At 43.8% G+C, this 22,743-nt stretch overlaps 2 protein-coding genes across 7 annotated transcripts in view; one reads left to right on the top strand and one right to left on the bottom strand.

Annotated features, from left to right (window-relative positions):
• The window catches only part of TPR (translocated promoter region, nuclear basket protein), a 34,312-nt gene extending 17,256 nt beyond the window's left edge, over positions 1-17,056 (top strand). For 2 of the 4 annotated variants that reach the window (XM_027665322.1, XM_027665326.1), the window contains 25 exons: positions 210-357; positions 664-801; positions 1,409-1,540; positions 1,787-1,917; positions 2,277-2,487; positions 2,638-2,784; positions 3,167-3,365; positions 4,023-4,228; positions 4,759-4,820; positions 5,756-5,964; positions 6,223-6,495; positions 7,286-7,434; positions 8,269-8,352; positions 8,643-8,843; positions 9,199-9,330; positions 9,843-9,933; positions 10,365-10,549; positions 11,453-11,521; positions 12,286-12,395; positions 13,015-13,121; positions 13,783-13,878; positions 14,037-14,193; positions 14,892-15,010; positions 15,867-15,965; positions 16,836-17,056. In XM_027665322.1, the coding sequence (XP_027521123.1) occupies positions 210-357; positions 664-801; positions 1,409-1,540; positions 1,787-1,917; positions 2,277-2,487; positions 2,638-2,784; positions 3,167-3,365; positions 4,023-4,228; positions 4,759-4,820; positions 5,756-5,964; positions 6,223-6,495; positions 7,286-7,434; positions 8,269-8,352; positions 8,643-8,843; positions 9,199-9,330; positions 9,843-9,933; positions 10,365-10,549; positions 11,453-11,521; positions 12,286-12,395; positions 13,015-13,121; positions 13,783-13,878; positions 14,037-14,193; positions 14,892-15,010; positions 15,867-15,965; positions 16,836-16,891 (3,511 nt within the window). In that variant the 3' untranslated portion in view covers positions 16,892-17,056. The remainder of the gene's footprint in view (positions 1-209; positions 358-663; positions 802-1,408; positions 1,541-1,786; positions 1,918-2,276; positions 2,488-2,637; positions 2,785-3,166; positions 3,366-4,022; positions 4,229-4,758; positions 4,821-5,755; positions 5,965-6,222; positions 6,496-7,285; positions 7,435-8,268; positions 8,353-8,642; positions 8,844-9,198; positions 9,331-9,842; positions 9,934-10,364; positions 10,550-11,452; positions 11,522-12,285; positions 12,396-13,014; positions 13,122-13,782; positions 13,879-14,036; positions 14,194-14,891; positions 15,011-15,866; positions 15,966-16,835) is intronic. The other 2 variants (XM_027665325.1, XM_027665323.1) reach the window with 2 other exon arrangements.
• Positions 17,035-22,743, bottom strand: part of PRG4 (proteoglycan 4) — a 16,108-nt gene continuing 10,399 nt past the window's right edge. For 2 of the 3 annotated variants that reach the window (XM_027665327.1, XM_027665328.1), the window contains 7 exons: positions 21,759-22,743; positions 20,765-20,854; positions 19,984-20,123; positions 19,183-19,339; positions 18,458-18,637; positions 18,133-18,258; positions 17,035-17,193 (listed from right to left, as the gene is read on the bottom strand). The exon at positions 21,759-22,743 is cut by the window's right edge. In XM_027665327.1, coding sequence (XP_027521128.1) covers positions 17,090-17,193; positions 18,133-18,258; positions 18,458-18,637; positions 19,183-19,339; positions 19,984-20,123; positions 20,765-20,854; positions 21,759-22,743 — 1,782 coding nt within the window. In that variant the 3' untranslated portion in view covers positions 17,035-17,089. The remainder of the gene's footprint in view (positions 17,194-18,132; positions 18,259-18,457; positions 18,638-19,182; positions 19,340-19,983; positions 20,124-20,764; positions 20,855-21,758) is intronic. The other variant, XM_027665329.1, reaches the window with a different exon arrangement.

The following is a 22,743-nucleotide window of genomic DNA, read 5'->3' as shown; positions in this document are numbered from 1 at the left end:
ATGAGTCAGTTATGACAGGAACCTGCACGTGTGATTGGCAGACAAGTTAGATAAAGGGGATCTTTTTTCTCATTGCGGTTTTTATGGAGTTTATGTAGATGCTGAAGAATTTTTGATCTTCCTAACCCCAATTTCTGTACTGAACAGCCATAAGATTCCTTGTCCTGCCTTTCCCCTGGCCTGACCTGGTGTTCATTTCCTCCCTGCAGGTTCATCCGGCGGGAGAAGGAGATTGCAGAGACGAGGTTTGAGGTGGCCCAGGTGGAGAGTTTGCGTTACCGGCAGAGAGTGGAGCACCTGGAGAGGGAGCTGCAGGAACTGCAGGACAGTCTCAATGCTGAGAGAGAGAAAGTGCAGGTATGGTTGGATGTTATGATTGCAGTGAGTGCAGAGGGCTGTGCTCTGTGTTCTACTCTTTGTCTTTGCTGCCTATGCCCAAAAATGAGTTTTTGAAAGAATTCAAACATTTTTTAAGCTGGAGTTGCTTACAGCCAAATGTAGCAACTCGTGCTTATAAATAGGGAAAATATATTCTTTTTATCTCCCATTTCTTAAAGTGTATTTGCTTGTTTTGAATGCCCTTGTGAGATAATGAGTGCCACCATGTGGAGTGTTATGTGCATGTGCAAGCGAAACAAATGACTGAGTTCGATCTTTCCAAAGGTAACAGCAAAAACCATTGCACAGCATGAGGAGTTAATGAAGAAAACTGAGACCATGAACATACTGATAGAAACCAACAAGATGCTGAGAGAAGAGAAGGAGAGGCTGGAACAAGAGCTACAACAAATTCAAGCAAAGGTTAGTACTGAGCTTCAGGTAAACTTCTTGGATATTCAGTGGATGAGTTAGTGTCTGGATATACCACTGCTAATTACAGTAAATACATTATTTAGCTTATGATTATTCCTTTAAGTCATACACTAATGAGTGAACTTCCCATTTAGAATTTTAAAAGACATTGGTCCACCTAGAACATTGAAAAGAAGTTCAGTTCCACTTCCATGAAACAAAATCAGCATTTATCTTTGACTAGAGGTATCCAGGAACAAGGATATTATCAGCAGTTAAATGAAAATTGGTATAAGAATACATAAAAAAACAAATCCCAGCTTTATTAAGAGTTTAAAAGGGAGGTGCTGCTTATTTTAATGAAATTCAGTGCAGTGTTGCTTGGCTTCTAACATGACATTAATAATCTGTTTCCTGTACCAAAGTACAAGGGGTGAGAATCCACGATTGTGAAGTCGCACCAGTATTTTTTTGCTCCTTGGGATCATCCCCTGCTCTTGTCCTCACCCCACTGGAAGGCAGAAAGTTAGGAAGGAAGCTATGTCGTGACTTCTGCTTGAGGGGTTCCTTCAGTCTCACGTGATCCAGAGTTTAATCCCCTGTTGTGCTTTTCCAGGTCCGCAAGCTTGAGGCAGACATCCTACCTCTGCAAGAGTCCAATGCTGAGCTGAGTGAGAAGAGTGGAATGCTGCAGGCAGAGAAAAAGCTGCTGGAAGAGGATGTTAAACGCTGGAAAGCCCGGACTCAGGTGGGGGATTGCATTTTTTCAATGATGTTGTGGGGGAAAAAACCCCCAACAATCAACCAACTGAGAAAAAAAGTTCTAACCAACAAACTAAGAAACGCATTTGAATTATAAAGCATTGTTTCTGTAGCTTCAAAATTGGCTGGTCCATGTCAAAATGCAAATGCAGCAGCTTAATTCAAGGAGATATTCTGGCTATAACTGTATAATCATTTTATGAAAAAGGAGACTCTCTTCTCACCCTTCCAGCATTTATTGAGTCAGCAGAAGGACACGGATCTTGAAGAGTATCGAAAGCTGCTCTCGGAGAAGGAGGCAAATGCCAAGCGTGTCCAGCAAATGAGTGAAGAAACAGGCAGGCTTAAAGCAGAAGTAGCCAGGTGTGGTATTAATCAATTAATAAAAGATTTTGTGCAAAGCAAGGTATTTTAATTAGAGCTGAGTCTGGAAGTGTGATTTCTTAACTGTCTCCATGTAAGTATGAATCCTTTTGTGTTCTTACCGTAGCTTGATAATAAGCAGGTAAAACAAAGTGAGAGTTGTTTTGGAAGCTGTCATTTAGCTGAATTTATTCTAAACTAATGTATTGTAGAATTATTTCTATTGTGTACTGCAGAATCCTAGAAAACAGAAGTCACTACAGATAATGCCTGTGATATTGCATAAATCAGCAATATTGAAATGTGTATATGATTTCAAGCATCTCATTTGCATCTTCCTCTGGCTTTGTGTTATTTAGAACTAATGCATCCTTGACTACAAGCCAGAATCTCGTTCAGAGCCTGAAGGAGGAAGTAACTAAAATAAGAACAGAAAAGGATACTTTGCAGAAAGAACTAGATGCTAAAGTGGCTGACATACAAGAAAAAGTGAAAACTATAACACAGGTCAAGAAAATTGGTCGCAGGTACAAGACTCAGTACGAGGAGCTGAAGGCACAGCACGATAAGGTAGGGAGAGCTGAACTTTAACCTTCCTTGGAGTTCCTGGCATTTGCCCAGGACATTTAAACTGATCCCTTGGCACACAAAAGCATCTTGTGAGAGCAGCATCATTCTGATCAAATGGTCTCTTTAGCCTGGTACCTTGATATCTTTCAGATGGTCGCCGAAGCGTCAACTCAGTCTTTGGTGGAACAACAAGAAGACCAGGTTTCTGCCCAGGAGGTACAAGAGCTGAAAGACACTCTCAGTCAAACTGAAGTGAAGACAAAGAATTTGGAGACTCAGGTTGAAAACTTACAAAAGGTAAGAACAGAGTGGGCAAGGTAAGAACAGTGAGTGATTTCAGAGTGCTGTGCTCCAATCAGTCGAAAATGTGTAACAGTGAAGAAGGTGAGGGTGTTTTTCTGTGTGTGCACAGAAATATGTGAAGTGGCCTGTTGTGCCTCTACCTTGTTGGGAAAGACAGACCTTAAACCTGGTTTAAATCCTATGTCTGGTGTGTCTCACATTATTTCTTGGAATAATAAGCTGTTACATTCAGAGAGGACTGGACACCCAATTATTCGTTAGAAACCTTTTAGCCTTAATCCAGTGGCCAGCTAATACTGGATCCTTGGAGCTTATTGGGTTTTGTATTTGCTGAAAAGCTGATTGTGGCCAACAGCTGCAATCTCTCTCTCTCTAGACTATAGCAGAAAAGGAGACTGAAGTTAGAAATCTTCAGGAGCAGATAATGCAGCTACAATCAGAACTAGCCCGTTTTCATCAAGATCTGCAAGAGAAGACTACACAGGAAGAACAGCTCAGGCAACAAATCACTGAGAAGGAAGAGAAAACTAGGAAGACCTTGCTTGCAGCCAAGCAGAAAATTGCACAGTTAGCTGGTATTGTAATTTTTATTTTTCTGTCTCTAGGGATTTTTGATTATTCCTGTGGAAAAACCTTTAGACAGGATGTTTGGGAAAATGACCTACTTCATATTTTACTGAAAAATGTTTTCTAGATTAGATGTTACAGGAATTGTTCTAAAACTGAAATTTTTTCAGGGGATGATAAAAGTATATAACTAACTGTACACTGGAGGTAAAAAAAGTTTTGCTTACTTTTGACCAACCAACATGATAAACCCCCATTTTTCAGCCTTCTGTTGATTAGAGCAGATTGACCCTACTAACAACTCAGGTAATTCCCCCCTTCCCTAAATGTACAGGTCCAAACCACATTGCCTCCTCTATTTTTTAGTTGTCATTGAGAGGAATGATGGTGTAAGAGCTTGCTGAAAACACTTTGTTCTTTTGTGTGCAACACAAAAGTACACCGGCTCGTACTTCTTTATTATTAAATATATATTTATGACACGTTTTTATATCTTGCCATTAAATAGAAAAATGGCACGTGGAAGTTACAGCTGCCTCTGAGAGTTCCTTTGATAGCTTAACATTAAGGTTTCAAAATCCTTCAGTGACATAGTAAAACACCAGGTATTCCACAGGCAGACTTGGGTTACAGTGACAACACCGACTCCTTTCCTACTCACCCAGGTACAAAAGAACAGCTGACAAAGGAAAATGAGGAGTGGAAGCAGAAGAGCAGCTCGTTGGAGGAGCAGAAGACGGAGCTGGAGGTGCGGATGAGTGCCCTGAAATCCCAGTACGAGGGGCGGATCTGCCGCCTGGAGAGGGAGCTCCGGGAGCAGCAGGAGCGGCACCACGAGCAGCGGGATGAGCCCCCGGAGTCCACAAACAAGGTACCAAATCCTGAGGGCACCACTGTCCAGCTAGGCTTGGTCAACAAACTGGGCTCTGTTCAGGTTCCACTGTTCCATGGTTTTGGAAATACGCAGGTTGGTTTTAGCGAGGGTTCAGAACTTAATTTAAAACTTATTTCTTGCCATAATCACAGTTCCCAGTGCTAACAAGCAGATGGTTCTGTTATTAACTGAATTGGCCAAGGAGCTATTTGCACTCTGCTCTCTGTTTTTGCATTTTACTGATACATTGAATATAGTGGGTTCTGGCTGCCATTATCTCAAAGCCTCAGAAAATAACTGAGAAATTACTGAGTCAGTTTAAAGACTCGGTGTGGCTGGTGTAGTTTGGTTTGGAGAAGTTGGTTTTGAAGAATGGTTTGCAATAGTCGTGGGGTCTGACCAGGTAAAGGGCTAGCAGGCATTTCTCTAACACAGTTGTTTGCAAAGAGATCTGCTGCTCAGGTGTTTTCCAGCTTGCTCACTCTGGTTCATGTCTTGACAGGACACTTGTGTTTCTTACCTGACAGGTCCCAGAACAGCAGAGGCAAATCTCACTCAAGTCCACTCCGGCTTCAGGTGAAAGAGGAATGTGAGTTCAAGGGTTTGGGGGTTTTGCAGAGTTTCCATCGTTGATATTTTTTAGTTCTGTCTTTTATGTAGTTGCTCTTTTTAGTAAACCATAATTTTCATAAATTTCATGGCTTCTCATAATTTTTTTTTAAGCAGCTGAAGATGCTGATTGACATATGTTCTTCCTGTTTCTCAGCTACATCTAATCAGTAAAGCTTTTAAATGTTAAACTGTCATATAAACCACCAGGGACATGGTTTCTGGGAAGCATAAAAGATTTTTTTTAAATGTTTTCAGGCGTTCCTGAAGTTATATAGCTTTGATTGTTACCTTTAACCTTTTTGGGTTTAGGGAGGATTTTCCTTGTGCAAGAATGTCAGACCTGAGAAAAAGACTGAACAGATGGCAACTCTTAAAAAACAGATAAAGTGGTCAAATACCTAAGCTTTGAAATGGGAAATATTGCTGTCATTATATAAGTTTGGATAACAAAGTCCCTCTCAGTTTTTATGACAGCATCCTTTAGGTAGCAAGGCTGTCAAAAATGCCTCCTAAAGTTTGGCTGATCCTTGTCTCAACCAAAAGGTGATGTTGCTCTATACTGAGTGAATCACTTTTGATGTAAGATGTTATTACTCACTGTCATAAAGTCCCAGCACAACTAATAGTATGACCTACACCCCACTTTTGATCTGCTTTCAGATTTCTAGTTGGTTACCTTTGAAAAAACCTGTCAGTCCTCTAAGCTGCACAAAATGCTTCTGATGGCATAGTGTGTCTGTCTTTTTTCAGCTATAGAAAAGTTTGGAAAACAATTCCTTTGGCTGTTATCAGGCTTTCAAATTTCAAACCTTTAAAAGTTAATGTCTCTGGCTATGAGAATATATTTACACTTGGTGTATTTAAAACCTGCTTTCTGCAGCACTGTGGTGAAAGCAGTCTCCTGTTTTTCAGTGCTAGCACTTCAGATCCCCCAACAGCAAACATTAAGCCAACTCCTGTCGTGTCAACTCCCAGCAAAGTGACTGCTGCTGCAATAGCTGGGAATAAGTCTACTCCAAGAGCCAGTATCCGTCCTATGGTCACTCCTGCTACAGTCACCAACCCCACCACTACCCCTACAGCCACAGTTATGCCCACAACACAGGTGGAGACTCAGGAAGGTGAGCTTTTTGATGTAGTGTAAGGATCTGCAGTGCTCATAAATGCTGCCTTCGCCTTGAAATCTGGTGGTTCTTAGTTTGGGAGCACCTCACGTAATGTCTTGTCCCGCAGCAGTTTGAGTGTTTCATGACCACTTCTGTTGCAACAGAGTTCATGATTCCTCAGCTGAAGATGTGTATAAGTAGTGTTAATTCATCTACAGAACGTTGACTCTGCTGATCTAGAGCATTCTGAGTGTGCTGCTCTTTGCCTTCCAGCCATGCAGTCGGAAGGGCCCGTGGAGCACGTTCCCGTCTTCGGCAGCGCCAGCGGGTCCGTGCGCTCCACCAGCCCCAACGTGCAGACCTCCCTGTCCCAGCCCCTGCTGACTGTCCAGCAGCAGACACAGGCCACTGCCTTTGTGCAGCCCACTCAGCAGAGCCACCCCCAGATCGAGCCTGCTGCCCAGGAACCCTCCCCTGCCATCGTGGAGGTCGTGCAGAGCTCCCAGATCGAGAGGCCCTCCACCTCCACGGCGGTGTTTGGCACAGGTTGGTGGGGTTTTGTGGGCCTGCCTTTTGGAATAGTTCCTTTAAAGTAGCTCCAGTTGAACCCTTGGCAAACCAGGCCTCACTTTGGTTTGGGTTTTTTCTCCCCTCCCCTAGTTAAATGCCCATTTTAAGGACTTCTGAGTTGAGGCTCCTTTCTTGAACCGTCAGAAGCGGTGCCTCTGAAATGCTGTTGGCACTGCATTCCTCAGAGTAGAGAATAAACCTTATGTGTGTGTTTATTTATTTGGGGCAGCTTTGGGGTTTAATGGTTTAATTAAACCTTGCCTCTGTTTCCATGTTGCTGTGGGAGCAAGGTTCTTTTTAGGAGCCACGAGTAAGCTACTTAAGCTTGAATGTAAAATATAGAGAAGGACTCTAAAGCTACTCACTGTAATACGTTGTTGCACAGCTGTTTGTCCTATGTAATGTAAATAGAACATTTATTCCCCAAAAATATCCTATTGCAGACTCAGTTTTTTTGTTTTCCAGGTTATCAGTTAAACTTTTAGGTCTGTTTGTCCAAAGCAAAGATGTAGAAAGAAATATTTGAGATGTACCCTGAAGTTTACATTTGGGGTCATTTAGGACATGAATGTAGGCTCAAGAGTTGTAAGACTTGTAATTAAAGGGGCTGATGTTTTCATGGCCAGGAAACAGCACAATGTGATTCTGATTCTGCTTGTTATCATCCAGTGCAGAAATAAAGGTGATATTCCAGAGGAAAATACGAAATTTAATCTTCTGGTTTGTACATTTGTTGTTCTGAAAATAACTGAGAGGCTCTTTAAAGTTTCAGCTACCCCGAGTTCTTCACTGTCCAAACGTTCCCGAGAGGAGGAGGAGGACAACACTGTGGAAAACTCAGACCAAATCTCTGAGGAAACAGTGGATGCACCTACTTCAAAGAAACTGAGAATCATGCAGAGAGTTGGACCCGAGGTTTGCAAGAAGATAAAATCCTACTGCTTAATCTGCTCCTTTGGAGGATTTTAATGGGAAAAGCAAGTGTATTACTTAAGAGCAAGTCAGTTAATTCTTAATGTGGCTTTCTAATCTACTGAGGAGAAAGCATTTTTGTCTGGTATCTTTAAAGGTAGAGGTTATACCAGTTGCAATGAATGATACAAATCCTAAAAACTGTAGGAAGAGAGAGGGCCATATCCTAGTATTGAGAAGGAAGAAGATAAAACTTATTTCAGTGTGGTCTGGAAGGTCTTTATCTACAGTTATTCTGGTGTGTACTTGAGGAGATGAAAGCAAAGATATGTTGCTGGAAAAGCTTACAGAAGATGCCTGTGAATATTGGTGTGAGGAATTGGGATGTCCTGTGAAAAAGGGATGAACTTGAGAGAGAACCTCACAGCAGGCAACTCCTGAACAGTGTTAGAGAAGCCAAAGATGTTTTATTAACTCTGTGCAAAAGGGATGCTGCAAAGGAGAAAAAAAGAAAGATTGTGTCAGAACATTATCACTTAATTAGCTGAGAGGCTGGAGATGGAATGGGAAATCTTGAGAGTTCCTTTGTGGTCCTGAAAAGATTGAGAGTCCCTGAGGTCCAGTGGACTGGAATGGGGAAATTGTATTTCTCCAGGGCTGTCTAACAGTGGGATGTTAGATAGAGGCAGAGCTAAGGAAGGGCAAGAAAAGGTTGCCCATGTCCTTTGTGGGAAAAGATAATTTATTTTAAACAAGTAAAAAAAAAATCCCAAACATGTTGAAGAACCTTTAAGGTTAATGATGTGTTTTAAACAAGAAAAATGTTTGTTCTTTCAGGAGGAAGTGACAGCAGAAGAGAGCACTGATGGAGAGGTGGAAGCACAGACATACAATCAAGACTCCCAGGACTCGATTGGAGAAGTAAGCATAATTGAAAAGAAAAGATCTTCAGCAGAAATAACCATCTTCCCCCCAGAACTCAGTATTTTTAGAAGTGAAATCTCAAATTGGATCCTTCAGGTTTCCTGTGGAAACCACTTAGAACCTTTTGAAGTTTAGACTTGCACTGTTCAGTTGCTGACAGGCACATTGTCTTTTGTCCTCAGCAATAATTAGTGTTTCTCCTCTAAGCCTCAGAATCTGGTTCACTTTTTGTTGTATGTGTTGCTTTTGATTTTGTTTGTTCTGGTAACTTCTTTGATCCTTGGCAGGGTGTTACCCAGGGAGAGTACCCTGCCATGGAGGACAGTGAGGAAACTTCCCAGTCCATCCCAATAGATCTTGGATCTCTTCAGTCAGATCAACAGAACACTTCTTCATCTCAGGATGGTCAGTCCAAGAGAGATGATGTCATTGTGATTGACAGTGATGATGAAGATGATGATGATGAAGAAAACGAAGGCGAGCAGGAAGTATGTGCATCATGGAATTAGTTTATGAGCTACTTTATCATTTTTGTCTTTGATCAGATATAAAGCTCACCAGGCAGGACTAATTGAATCAGAATAACTTTTTGACTGCATAAATAGTTTATATGCATGTGAAGTGAACTTGCAGTGTTTTTAAAACATCTGCTAATTCACCTTGAAAGGGGTTTTTTTGCCTGCCTTTATGTTGACCCTCAAGTTTTCCATCTACTTTCCCACCCTTGTCCTTGTTGAAGAGGGAGTGAGGGAGTGGCTGGGGGTGTTGGTCTGTGCTCCACATTCAACATATTCCACTACCCTTTCTGCACTTCCTTAGAGCTCTTTTATTGTCTTATCATAGGACTATGATGATGAGGAGGAGGAAGATGAGGATGATGATGAGGACACAGGGATGGGAGATGAAGGTGATGACAGTAATGAAGGAACTGGTAGTGCTGATGGTAATGATGGATATGAAGCAGATGATGCTGAGGTGAGATTTGTACCTTCCTTTATAGCCTGTTAAATTTCTTGCCTTAAATCAGTGCTGTAATGCTTCTGCACAGATATGAATGCTTGGAAGAGAAAACCCTGCTAGGAATTAGTCCCCAAAAACTGAGGCTGCTACTGGGTGTTAGTAATTTCTTCTAAATGGTGTTTTCACGAAAAAACTAGATTTTGAATGTTTTAAGAGGAGTGAATGAAAATACAAAATGCAGGAGCCAGCAGAAAATAGTGTAGTTGCAAAGTTGGTAAGGCTTTTCAAAAGCTGGATATTTCATTGTTATTATTAAATGATGATGGATCCATTGTTCATGTTTCTGAAATCTCGTAGAGTTGTATATATTTACCTAATTTTGTAGATATTTACAGAAATATTTTAAGATGGTCCTATATTTGACTTTGTTTACTTTCTGGATACTTCTGTATAGCTTTTACAGATCTCTTTTGCAACCTATAATTTGTTAAGTGCTATGTCATACTGTGCTTGTGTGGGTTTTTAAGGGTGCTGATGGTACAGATCCTGGAACAGAGACCGAGGAGAGCATGGGAGGAGCTGAAAGCAACCAGAGGGCAGCAGATTCCCAGAACAGTGGTATGGTTATTCCATGTTTCTTCAGTCTGTGCATGTAAGGAGAAATATAGAAGCTATTTTGCATGTGTTAAAATACTTAATGATACACTTGAAGAATGTAAGGTGAAGTACTAAAGGCCGTTTTAACCTGAAATGTGCATTCTTTTGAAATGTTCTTTCTGGGTTTATTCTAATGCCTTTGAAAACCCTGAGAGCTCTGGTTGCTGTGGAAACTTAATGGGTCAGTAGATTAATCTCTTTCTAAACAGCACCTGAATAATTAATAGTTTTGTTTTAGTGCTGATTTTGTTACTGGCACAAGTCCTCTTTTCAGTGATTTTAAATACCAGTACTGAGCTGTCCTTGCTGTTGCCAAGTTTGAAGATTTGCCTTGGTGTTTTTGAGTTGGGTTTGTAGGGCACAGCTTTACCCCTCTGTGCTTGGTGTTTTAGGAGAAGGGAGCACGAGTGCTGCAGAGTCCACTTTTCCTCACGAGAGCCCAAGGGAGCAGCAGCCATCCTCTGCCTCCGAGAGACAGCCCCCCCGGCCCCCCCAGTCCCCCCGCAGGCCACCCCACCCGCTGCCCCCACGGCTCACCATCCACGCTCCTCCCCAGGAGCTGGGGCCCCCAGTACAGGTAGGAACCAGCCCTAGCAGTTCATGAGACTTTGAAAGAAATTAACTGTGTTATTTCTAATAAATAAAACCTCCCGGGGAGATGGTTGGCATCTGTTTAGCATCCTGACAGTGGGAGCTGAGCAAACCCACTGCCTGTGGCTCGTCCTGCAGGTTGTGGCTGGACAGGGAACACTGAAAGTAGTGAGGCACTCAGGGTGGATTTATGTCTTGGAATTAATATTACATTATACCAGTGCTGTGTCAGTCACAGTGACTGCTGGTATTTCCCTTAAAAAAGAGTTGGGTTTGAGCAGGTTGTAACTCAGATTTGGAACAGTTTTTATTGGTCTCTGCCCCAACCAATACCAGTGGGCAAAGGGATGTTGCCGTTCATTTTCCAAGTTAAACCTTTCACAGTCAGTGCCTGACCCATGATCATGCTTTGACAAAGACCTACACAATGGGAATTCTGCAAAAATGTCCTGACTGAAATGATCCTTTACCATTAACCAGTGCTGAGGCTTGGGGGTCACAATATTTCTGTGGGCAAGTTTTCTGTCCTCAGTACAAAGTTGAGTAAAATACTACTGTCATTTACCCAGAATGTACACATAATCCCCCAGAGGGTGGTTGGGCACTGAGCAGGCTCCCCAGGGCAGTGGGCACAGCCCCAAGGCTGCCAGAGCTCCAGGAGTGCTGGAGCACTCAGGAACAGGGTGGGATTCCTGGGGTGTCTGTGCAGGGCCAGGAGTTGGACTGGATGATCCTTGTGGGTCTCTTCCAGCTCAGGATATTCTGTGATTCCGTGGTAATCGTTGCACTTACTCATTTAGCTGCCGTCCTTGGCTCTGCTAGAACACTTGTGTGTCAGTAGAATTCCAGGCCAGCATTCACACTCCTGTGTTTTTTCTTTCCTGTGAAGAGAATCCAGATGACTCGAAGACAGTCGGTGGGGCGAGGGCTTCAGCTGACCCCTGGGATAGGTGGCATGGTAAGTGTATTAAAGTCTACTGCTAAAAACCTGCTTTGAGGAGCATTCCTAACTCTTGGGGTCTGTTTTGGTTTTTATGGAAGTGCAGCTGCTGACTGAGGTGTCTTTTCTGAGATCAAAGGCATCAGCTCAGATTTTTTGTTTGTGCTTGACTTGCATATACCTGTCCCTGGATTTGTGCTTGGAACTGGCCTCAGAACCAACTACCCTTTGCCTGGACAGTGACTGAGCACTTGGGAGGGACTTTTGGGAGTACTTGGGAGAGAAAGATTGAGGAGATTCAGGAGGGAAATGTGGGGAATGCCTGGTGAGGGAAGAGGGAGCTGAGGTTGCTGGTTTTGTGGGCAGTGCAGGAGCAAAGGACACGAGAGAACAGGGAATTTATTCACACAGGGGGAAATCCTCTGTGCCAGGTACCTTACAGCAAGCTGTGTTCAGACAAACAATTCCTGTCTGTTTAGGAATGAGTCACCCTGAGATTCCTTTGCAGTGGCACTTCAATGGTAGGATGATCTCATGGAATAGATGTCTAAAAAAATCTTTGGAAAGATGGGTGCCCTGCAAGTTTTATGGGGCTTATTTTGGTTTGGGTATTTTTTATCAACTGTAAGGACTATCTTTATAACTAGCTCAGATTTAGATGTCTGAAACTAGACAAGAATTTTGTTAGGGCTGAATCTGTCTTTGTTTTGTTGGACTGTGGAAGAATCAACCTTTAACTCAGCTGGTAGAAATTGGAAATACATTGTAGGCTCTCATATCAGTCTCTTTTCTTCCAGCAGCAGCACTTCTTTGATGATGAGGACAGAACAGTTCCAAGCACACCAACCCTTGTAGTTCCACATCGTACTGATGGATTTGCAGAAGCCATTCAGTAAGTAGATTAAATTTAAAAAAGGCTTTTCTTTATTCTGTTTTTCAGTTAGAGGAAAATAAATTCAAATTAAATGAATGAACTTGTGATTGGCTAAAAAATGCTAAGTAGTATGATAGAAAATCATTGTTTGAACTGTATGTCATATAACTGATCATCAAATTAGGAGGTGGATAATCTGCAGTGTATTAACTGTATTAAGTCAGTAACTTACTGACTAAAGAAGAGATTAAACAAACAGAAGAAAGTTCCATCTAATTTCCTTCCTCAGTCTTCCCTCCCCCCATTAATATTACCAATAAAAGTAGGAAAAGTTACCCCCATTTTTGATTTTGGGATGTTCTGGACACACTCAGGAACCCGGTTAAATTCAGAGGATGGATATGTAAAGAGTATTCTCTTCAGGACTGTTCTACTGATTTTGAATGCATTCCAAATCATTTAAGAAGCTGATTGTTATTCATTTAGCAGTAGTTCAGCTGATTTTTACGGTCAGGAGGAATTCATTTTGTCTCATGTATAATTTTCTCTCTTGGTTTGGTTGGAAAGTTGCCTTCCCCCCCACCCTGCCCTGATCATTGGGGAAGCTGCAGAATTCCTTAAATCTTTGTTTTGACAGTTCCCCCCAGGTGGCTGGAGTTCCTCGGTTCAGATTTGGACCCCCTGAAGATATGCCACAAACTAGCTCCAGTCACTCTGATCTGGGTCAGCTTGCATCCCAAGGAGGTAAACCAGCTCTGTGCTTCCTTTGCCATGGGTCTTGGAGTGAAAAAGAAATAATTCAGTCAAAAAAACCACAGTTCTACCTCGGGAAATTGTTAAAAGTGTGGAAACTTGCAACTCTTAAATAATTGTAAGCAGAGGGAGCCTTAACAGAAAGTGAAAAGGAGTTTCCTTCAAGCTGCAAAATTTCTACTTGCATTATGATTTTAAAATGAAATGAAATATTGGAGGAATGGGGTTTAACTTTAATTTTGGTTGTAGCTTTCCTCTCATAAAAAAATAGGGGAAAACAGCAAAAGCAAAGAAATCTTTGGGATGTATCCTCAGCTGCTGAAAAGTGTCCAGGCAATGTGTCTCTACTGTCCTGATTCAGTCCCTTTCCCCTGTTCCCTGTTGACATGGAACATACACTGCTCCCTGAAGAAAGCTCATGCAAAATAATGGCATAAGAAAAGGATGACAGTAAAAAAAACAAGCAGTAATATTTTCATCAAGGTTTTACCTTTCAATAAAACATAATCAGCTCTGACATTAAGCCAATAAAATTACAAAACTCTCCATATGTAAGGACAAATTGCTGGATTTCGTCAGGGGGAAGGCATCAATTATATTCTGGGTTTTAGCTGGTTATTTTGATGATTGTCACTGAGCCTCTGTGTTGCAGGCTTAGGAATGTATGAAACCCCACTGTTCCTTGCTCACGAGGAGGAATCTGGGGGTCGGAGCGTCCCCACAACCCCGTTACAAGTAGCAGCACCAGGTGAGCGGCAGGAGGTTTGCAGACCAAAGTAAAGGCTGCAAACCTCGACTGCTCAGCAAATGATGAAATTCCAGTAGTCCTTTCCCTGCCCTGCCTGTGGCTTCCGTGGATTCTGTGCAGGGAATGGGGACTAACAGGCTGTTTGTTGCCCCGAGCAGTGACGGTGTTCACGGAGAGCGCCTCGGCCGACGCCTCGGAACACGCGTCCCAGTCCGTGCCCATGGTCACCACGTCCACTGGCAACCTGTCCACCACCACAGAGCCTGGGGCTGGGGACGATGGGGATGAAGTGTTTGCAGAGGCAGAATCTGAAGGGTAAAATGCAACTCATTTGCTTCACTAGCACATTTAATGATTTGTTTTCATCCCGGTGTGTCTGTGAGTTATTGGCAGTTTAACCTGTTCGGGTAGGAAGGACAGCTCAAACAGGATTTAGTAAGCTCTGAAGTAGTAGAATCTGACCTTTTCATTCAGAAACAAAGGTTTTCTTCTGATTTTCTCCTGATTTAACAAAGCTCATATAAAAGTCACAAAAATAAAATTTTAAGAAATATATTTCTGTATTTTTTAGAGAATGCAGAAGGATCTGCAGTAGTCAAAACTGATGGTAAAGGGCCAAGTTGAAGGATGGGGGTTTGCTGATTAAAGGCTAAAGCATTCCTGTTTAATATAGAAAATCACTCCTCATTCAAAGCACAGATATTATAATGAAGTCAGTTAAGACAGTGCAGGTACAAAAGATGTAGCGTGGGGGGAATGTGAATTTCGTAGACAAATGGTTTTGTCTTCCATTTTACGAGTGCAGTTTTTAATATTTCTAGTAATTGCTGTATTTTGTATTATGCTCAAATGCATTACAGATCTAAAAGGGGATGGTTTATCCTTTTATACCATATTTTACTTTTGATTTTCATTGAATCTTTGTGTTCCAAGACAGTGCCTTTTTTTTCCTGAGCGTTTTGAAAGTATGTGAATACACTTCCATGGTTTTCCTCCCCCTCCTTCTCTCCTAGCATTACTTCAGAAGCAGGTCTAGAAATTGATAGCCAGCAAGAAGAAGAATCTGTTCAAGCATCTGATGAGTCAGATCTTCCTTCAACTAGTCAGGATCCTCCTTCGAGTTCATCTGCAGGTACAGAATAATTGTTGGGAAGAGCTGTTTCATTCCATTGCATTGAGTGTGGGAACCTGTATGTCCAGCTGGTAGCCAAGATACACAAAGTAAGATAAAACTCTTTGAATCACAGACTCATGGAATGACTGGGTTTGGAAGGGATCTTAAAGCCCATCCAGTTCCCATGGGCAGGAACAACTTCCATAAGACCAGGTTGCTCCAAGGACACTTCCGGGGATGGGGCAGCCACAGCTTCTCTGGGCAACCTGGGCCAGGGCCTCACCGTCCTCACAGCCAAGAATTCCTTCCCAATGTCCTATTTAACCCTGCCCTCTGGCAGTGGGAAGCCATTCCCTGTGTCCTGTCCCTCCAGGCCCTTCTCCAGAGTCCCTCTCCAGCTCTCTTGGAGCCCCTTTAGGCACTGGAAGGAGTTGTAAGGTCTCCCTGAATTCTCTTAGAGCAGGATCATGTTTTGCTGCCTGTAAATTCTGTGCTTTGGCAAACCAGTTTTCCCTGGCCCGCAGTAACTGGAGTAGGCTGAGTAAGAATAATACTTCAGGGAGCAGAAGTTACTGATACTTTGCTGATTTATCCACTGGTGTGTTTGATGTCAGCTTTAAAACTATTTTTCCTTCAATTAAAAAAGTAAAGTAAATCAGTGAGTTACCCATTTACCCCCTAGCACAGGTGACAAAAGAAGTGCCAAACTCATTTATCCTCAGGCTTTTATTTATATCGGAGGACACGTCCATGAAATAAGGAGGCGCCTTCATAATTCTAAAGTAAATTAGAGAGCATAACTCCTATCAAATCACATAAACACTGAGAACCTGCCAGGCACAGACTTCCTTTCTGCATTCCCCCCTCTCCACAGACACGAGCAGCAACCAGCCCAAGTCCCTGCGCCGCGTGCGGCTGCAGCCCCCGACGCTGCGCACGGGGGTGCGCGGGCGCCAGTTCAACAGGCAGAGGGGTAAGTGCCTCTGGTGGGACTTTCTTCCTGTGGGGACACTCTGGGGAGTACTTTATAGGCTGTGTTTGTTCTAGAGGTGGAATGATGCCCTGCCCTGGGTTCTGGTATGTGACCCTAAAAGCCCTAGTTTTTGTTTAAATGTGTCTGAGCAGTTTGTAGACAGGCAAACTTTCTTCTTCGCTGGCACTTGGTTCTTATCAGTGGAGAGAAGGTAAAGGGCAATAGATCTTACACTTGCAAGTTTTTTAGACAGAAGTCCAGAAATCTTTGGGTTTAGTTACAGAGCAGTTCCCGTTTGGCACTTTAAGAGCTCCAGTTTTGACATCACTGTGTCCTATACTGATTTAAAAACAAGTTTCTGGAAGTATTAAGGATTTTTTATAGTGCAAAATAGAGTTCAACCACAACAATAAGTTCTTGTTTGCAACTTCTCTATTAAGGAAATCCTTAGATGAATTGTATTCCATTTGTCAGTATTTTAACATTGTAGAAGACTCAATTTTAGCACTGAAATATAGTTTAGGTGGTATTTTAAAGGAAAAAAAAAAAGTGAGGAGGTGGGCCTAGGATAGATTTTCTTTCATCTGTCACCATAATTTTAATAACAACAACAACAGCTGATTTCAGGTGTGGTAAGAATGCCCTGCTGGTTCTTTCAGTGCCCAGCACAGGATAGTGAGCCCCCTTTTACATGACAGAGGTGAGCTGTGTGTCACCAGGCTCAGGGGAGAGAGGGGAACTTGACCTCAGTCAGAAAGGATCTGCTCCTCTGCAGTGGCCGTTCCTTAGGGAAGGATGAATTATCACAATGGCTGATTAACTCTAAATCCTTTCATTCCTTTAATGCATTTGTTTTCTTTCCCAACACAGGTGTAACTCATGCCATGGGAGGCAGAGGAGGCCTGAACAGAGGAAACATTAGTTAAACGATCTGTAAAGTAATTCCAGCTGTGTATACAAAGTGCCAGTTTGCCTGTGGTTGCTTTAGTGTAATGAAGCCAGAGCTTAAAGCAGCATTTCATACTTAGAGTTGTGTGCACACATTTCATTGTCTTTTATTAATAAAATTAGAAAAACTGGTGACGTTCAAATGGCATCTCTTTTTTAAAATCCTCTGGTGTGCATCACTTGCTGGGACAGTTGTACCAGTCTTTGGATACAGTCTTTCCTGTGAGAGCAGTAACAGGTCTTGCTATTCTTTTGCCAATATCCAAACTGTAGTACCGATCTGGAAGGAAGAGAGGTCAGGATTAAATTCCAGAAACTACATTTAATACATGGAAAGAATCCAGAAATTAAAGCCTGCATTTTAATGGCTTTTAGGGCCAGATAACAGATTTTTCATTCCACGTGCATGTGTGGAGTTGGGAGGCTCTAACAGTAATCTTCTGCTCTCAGCTTTATTTTTTACAAGTCCTGGGCTGTATTAAGTTTTATAGTACTGCTAATAATTAAATCTGTCCCAAGAACAGGAGTAGGGAAGAATATGTTTGTACTGGTTGAACACAGAAATAGTCTTGAGAATTTGGAAATCGAGCAGGCTAAAAACAAAACAATCCTGCACTGACTACAAAAGTGGGAACTCTGTGGTCCCCAAGCATGAATGAGTGTTAAGGTGAGGAATTGGGTCATCCTGACAGGGACTTTAGTAGCCTGTATTTGGATAGTTGTTAGAACTTTTTTCCTGAATAATCCACTCTGAGGAGTGCTTGTACATGATCCTGGCTAGAAAGAAAGAATCTACCAAATCTGGGATCATAAATAATGCTTTCCTGGGAAGCAGAGTGGTTCATGTTCTTCCCTTTTGTCAGAAACACAGAAGCCAGTGAAAAAAGTATTGCTGTGGGGTGATCCAAGGATTTCAGTCTATCATTTATATAATTCTGCATTTAAATCTTGAGTTTTTTGTCACTTTACAAGCCTGGACTCCATGGCAATACATTCCTCATCAGACTGGTTTGAACCACTGTATTTCATTGCTGCTCGTTGTCCTGTAACTATTGATTCTTATTAGAAATATCTCTTGATTACAGGCAACACTTGAATTCTCAGGACATTTTAGTAGTGCTTAAAATCAGTCTTGTAGATCCACAAGTGATAACGTGGGCTTCTTCCTCATCTCTGTGTCTTTTGAGATCTATAGCAATGTGCTTTAGCTTTAACTTACTGTAAGAGAAGGCATAGTAATCGTAGCCATCGGGCTTGTTCTGGTTGGGTATGGAAAGAGTTGAGTGGATAACTTTGGGGAGGCCTCTCCAGTAGGTTTGCATTCGGACTTCCTTGCGCAGAACTCCTGCAAGCAGAAGAAACCCTCAGTGAGGAGGTGGCACAGTGTCTGCCGTGGCTGCCGTGTGCTTGTCATCCGCAGCGAGAGCCACTGCAGTAAAAACATCTAAAAGTACTATATTTTAAAAAGGTGAAACAGAATGTTGTTGCAGAACCTCCTGAGGTTCCAACAGTTGTATAAAAGACCCTTAATAAACGTGAGTTACCAGTTGGGTGCGGGTTGACTCTGACAGTCCGGATGATGGTCGGCATTCGCACGGCACGTTGGAAGCGCCTCCGGATGACAACTCTTGGCACAAAAGCTGGGTATCTGATGGTAATCCGAGCTCTTCTCTGACACTTCTTGGCTGGTTCTTGTCTGTACACGTACTGCTGCATGTTCCCATCTAAAGGAGGCATTTGTTTCATTAGTTTAAAAACAAAACCCCAGGAAACACCCAACAATCGTTGATCAGGTATGAAGGTGTCATTGGTATCCATATTACACACACAAAATCAATAAATGCTGTTATTGCTGTTGGTAGTACAGCATTCATGTACAAGAAGGAAATGACATTAATTTAAAATACAAAATAAGAAATAGGGACATTTCCATACATAGTTATGAACTAGTAAGATTAAAGCCTCCACTCCTCTAAATAATTTGGGACTAAAATACCTGGTGGTAAAACTTATTTTAATGTTTGGCCACTGCAGTGCTGGATTCTCTCCTGTACAGGCCTGTTTTAAAATGCACTGAAAGACCTGTAAGTACTAAGAAATGTTTTTATATCTTTAGGCTATTTTTGACCACCTGGAACACTCACATCAGTTATGTTTTTGGTTTTGAAAGAAATTGGTCTTTGGGTCAAGAGAAACGGTGTTTTATTCCTGACTAAAGTAATTCAAGCACCTTTTGATGATCCCTGGACTTCAGAAATAGGAGACATACCTCTCTTGATAAAATAAACAGATTCTGGTCTGTTGTTGAATCTTGCCACAGGTAAGGTTGCTACTATTCTCCCACTTAGCCCTGCAAATCCATTGGCAAGAGGTTTGGGATAGCCTGGATCCATAACTCCATTAGTGAAACGCCAGTACAGGGGGCCCTGAGGATTCAAGGGGAAAATGAGCTTTAGAGGAAATTCTTAATTATTGAACTTCAGCAAACCTGAAGAATAATCCATAAATAAACAGTAGGACTTTGATAGGTACATTATAAATCTGACTGGAATCACTCCTGCATCCATTACAAACAGGAAAAAACTACTGCTACTTCATAAAATACCTTCTGCAATCTTTTAACTTTTGAGTCGGGCCAGAGTATGTTAGAAACTAATTTTTAAGAGTGGTTACTGAACAAAGGGATTTGTTTTCTAAATCTCCTGATTTTCATTAATATACCAAGCTGCTTGAACTCCAGGCCTGAATGATTCCTTGGGAAACAACAATATAACATCTTGAAAGAGGTGCGAGCGTTTCATTATTTTCTCTCAGGAAGGGAAACATACTAGGAACAAATCTGGGTCCAAGTTTTCCCAATATCTAACCTGTCCCTCCCCCAGCACAGCCTGAGGCCGTTCCCTCTCCTCCTGTCCCTTGTTCCCTGGCAGCAGAGCCCGACCCCCCCCCGGCTCCCCCCTCCTGTCAGGGGGTTGCAGAGCCAGAAGGTCCCCCCTGAGCCTCCTTTTCTCCAGGCTGAGCCCCGCAGCTGCTCCTCATCAGTCCCGCCCCGGGCCGGGCCCGCGCCCACCTTGATGAAGAAGGTTTTCCCATCGCAGTTGCACCTGGAGAAGACGGAGTCGATCGGGGAGGGGATGCCCCAGCCGTCGGTGATGCGGCGGGGGTTGGTGCTCGGCGGGCTCCGGCCGTTCAGCAGCCAGTAGTAGTGACCTGGGGGGCAGAGGCGTCAGGGGCGGCGGGGACAGCGTGTCCTGCCCCGGGGACATCGCCGTCATGCCCTCGGCTGAGGAGGGGAGACGTCGCCGTCCTGCCCTGGGGACAGTGCGGGGACAGGGCCCTCCTGCCCTGGGGGCAGCGGCTGGGGCGGCTCCGGGCCCGGCGGCGCTGGGCTCGGGCGGGTTCCGTGAGGGGCTCAAGGGGCCGGGACAGGTGAGGGAAGAAGAGGAGGAGGAAAGGTGAAGCAGGAGCAGGGACAGGTGAGGGAGAAGGAGGAAGGGGGCCGGGGCAGGTGAGGGAAGAGGAGGAGAAGGGGGGCAGGTAAGGGAGGAGAAACAAGAGGGACGGGGCAGGAGCACAGGCAGGAAGAGGATGAGGGACGGGGAAGCGGCAGGTGACAGAGGAAGAAGAGGGATGGGGCAGGAGCAGGGGCAGGTGAGGGACAAGGGGGAAGCGGGACGGGCCAGGGCAGGTGAGGGAGGAGGAGAAGGAAGAAGAAGAGGGACTGGCACGGGGCAGGCTGAGGGTGGGGAGGAGGAATGGGGCCGTGCCAGGACAGGTGAAGGAGGAGGAGGAGGAGCAGGAGGAAGAGGGATGGGGACGGTGAGGGAAGAGGAGATCCGGGGCAGCCTCACCTCTAAAGACGGCCAGGGTGCCGTTGGGCAGGGCCACCATGCCGTCCGCCGGCCTCCCGCTGCACAGGTCCTTCTCGTCGTCCTTCCTCTCTGCAGGACACAGGCAGGTGGACTTGTTCAATGTTCAACAAGAATGGCATTCATTTTCCCCCTTACCCCCACCGGGAGCCAGGGTTTAATCACTGCTGGGAGGTGTGTTCTGGGAAAGTTTGGCTCTCGTGTTGCGGCCCCAGCGGTGCCCGGTGACTGCGTGGGGTGTCTTTGCTTATTTACCACCTATGTACCCATAATTCAGAAAAATACCCACAAACAGCCCTCATGTAATTTCTCCGTGCTCCAGGATTTTATTTGATGTTTCCCCAAGCTGCTCTAGTGAGCTCTCTTCCCTCTCCTTATTTCTTTAAAAAAGCATTTACACTTACTTTCAGTTAAACGTAAAGGAAGGATGAGCTCTTTTGGACAGAAATCCAAGTATTTTCCCATCTAAAACACTTTTTCCCCCCTCCAAAATATCTTTCAATATATGACTGAAAAAAATGCCCAAGAACCTGCAGGCTATATCTGATTAAAATAAATAGTGAGGTCATGAAAAATGTTGTGGTAAAAAAGCACAGAGGAAAGAGAATACAAGGACAAAACATCTTGTCTGGCTTATGTCTTATATGTTTTGGATGCAGCTACAAAATGCCAGGTTAGGTTCCATTAGTGGTAGATATTCAGCCTGACTCCCTAGTAAGAAATTTATCATCATTTTTCCTTGACTTTTTCTCTGTTTGCATCTTCTGTAGTACTTACAGCAAACATTTTTCAGCAGGGCCAATTACTGAAACCAGTTAATTTAGATCATGTCCTAAACTACCCAGAGAATTGATTTAACTGAGGTTCCCGTGTTCAGGACAGTGGCAGCTGTAGTACCATGCCTGTGGCTGGGCACTGGGACAGTGCCATGTCCTGGTGAGTTACTGGTGATTTGTATCTGCTGGAATGCAATTACCTTGTGTTTCTCCAGGTAACATTGGCAGGTCCCCAATTGGTATTAAAGGCTTGTTTATCTCAGGTTCTTTCACAGGCAGAGTTTCAGGGTCAGTTGGATGAGGCTCCTCTCTGCTCTCAGTGACCTCCTGGAAATGTATTGTTGGCTTGGATGTCCCGTTAGAAACAAGATACATTTCTTCTATCGTGTCTTTTTTATCCCTGGTAGTGGTTTCTCTGGCAACCGTAGTTACCTCTGCTTTGTCAGTACCAGGGGCCTTTTCAGTGACCTGTTCCAGTTCTCTGCCAGGTGTGGTGCTCACTTCTTTGGTGGTCGTTACCTCTTTTTTGCCAGCTGCTGCCATCACCACCACACAAGTAGCACCTGCGCTCTCTGGAGCTGCTGCAGCCTGCTCTGCCTCTGTACTTGTCTCTTTTTCACTGGGTGTTACCACCTTGCTGGGTTCAGGAGTTGACTCTTCTTTGGTGGTTGCAGGCTTGGGCAAGGGAGCTGTGGCTGCTGTTGTTGCTTCTGATGCAGCTGCTGCAGTGACAGGTTGCTTGGCTGCATTTGGAATGTCATCCATACCTTTAGGAGAGTCACCTGGCTTAGCTGTTGTCACCACAGCTACAGTAGCCAAGTCTTTCCCAATTGTGGCTGTTAAAATGTCTTTAAGCAGAGTAGTTCTGTCTTTCTTGGGTGTCGTTACCTCCTTGATCTCCATTGTGGTGTCTGAAAGCATTGTGTCTGCTCCAGGTGTGGGAGTGTCCTTCCCAGCTGTAGTGGCTGCAGCACTGCTGGGAGCTGCTGTGTCTTTGTCAGCAGTTGAGACTAATTCGGGGGCAGAGCTTGTCACTGCAGTGGGTGGTGTTGTCTGTACCATGGTGGTGTCGGCCTTGGGGGCTGCAGGGGTGGTTGGAGAGACTGTGTCCTCTGTTTTAGGGGTGGAGGGGCTGTCAGCCTTGGTTGTGGCTTCCTCTGGAGTTGTCTCTTCAGGTTTGGGGGT

Source organism: Corapipo altera, unplaced genomic scaffold, assembly GCF_003945725.1.
Source record: "Corapipo altera isolate COAL_440 unplaced genomic scaffold, ASM394572v1 316, whole genome shotgun sequence".
Taxonomy (NCBI): domain Eukaryota; kingdom Metazoa; phylum Chordata; class Aves; order Passeriformes; family Pipridae; genus Corapipo; species Corapipo altera.
The sequence above is the reverse complement of the archived record's forward strand: the minus strand, read 5'-3'. Positions and strand labels throughout refer to the sequence as shown.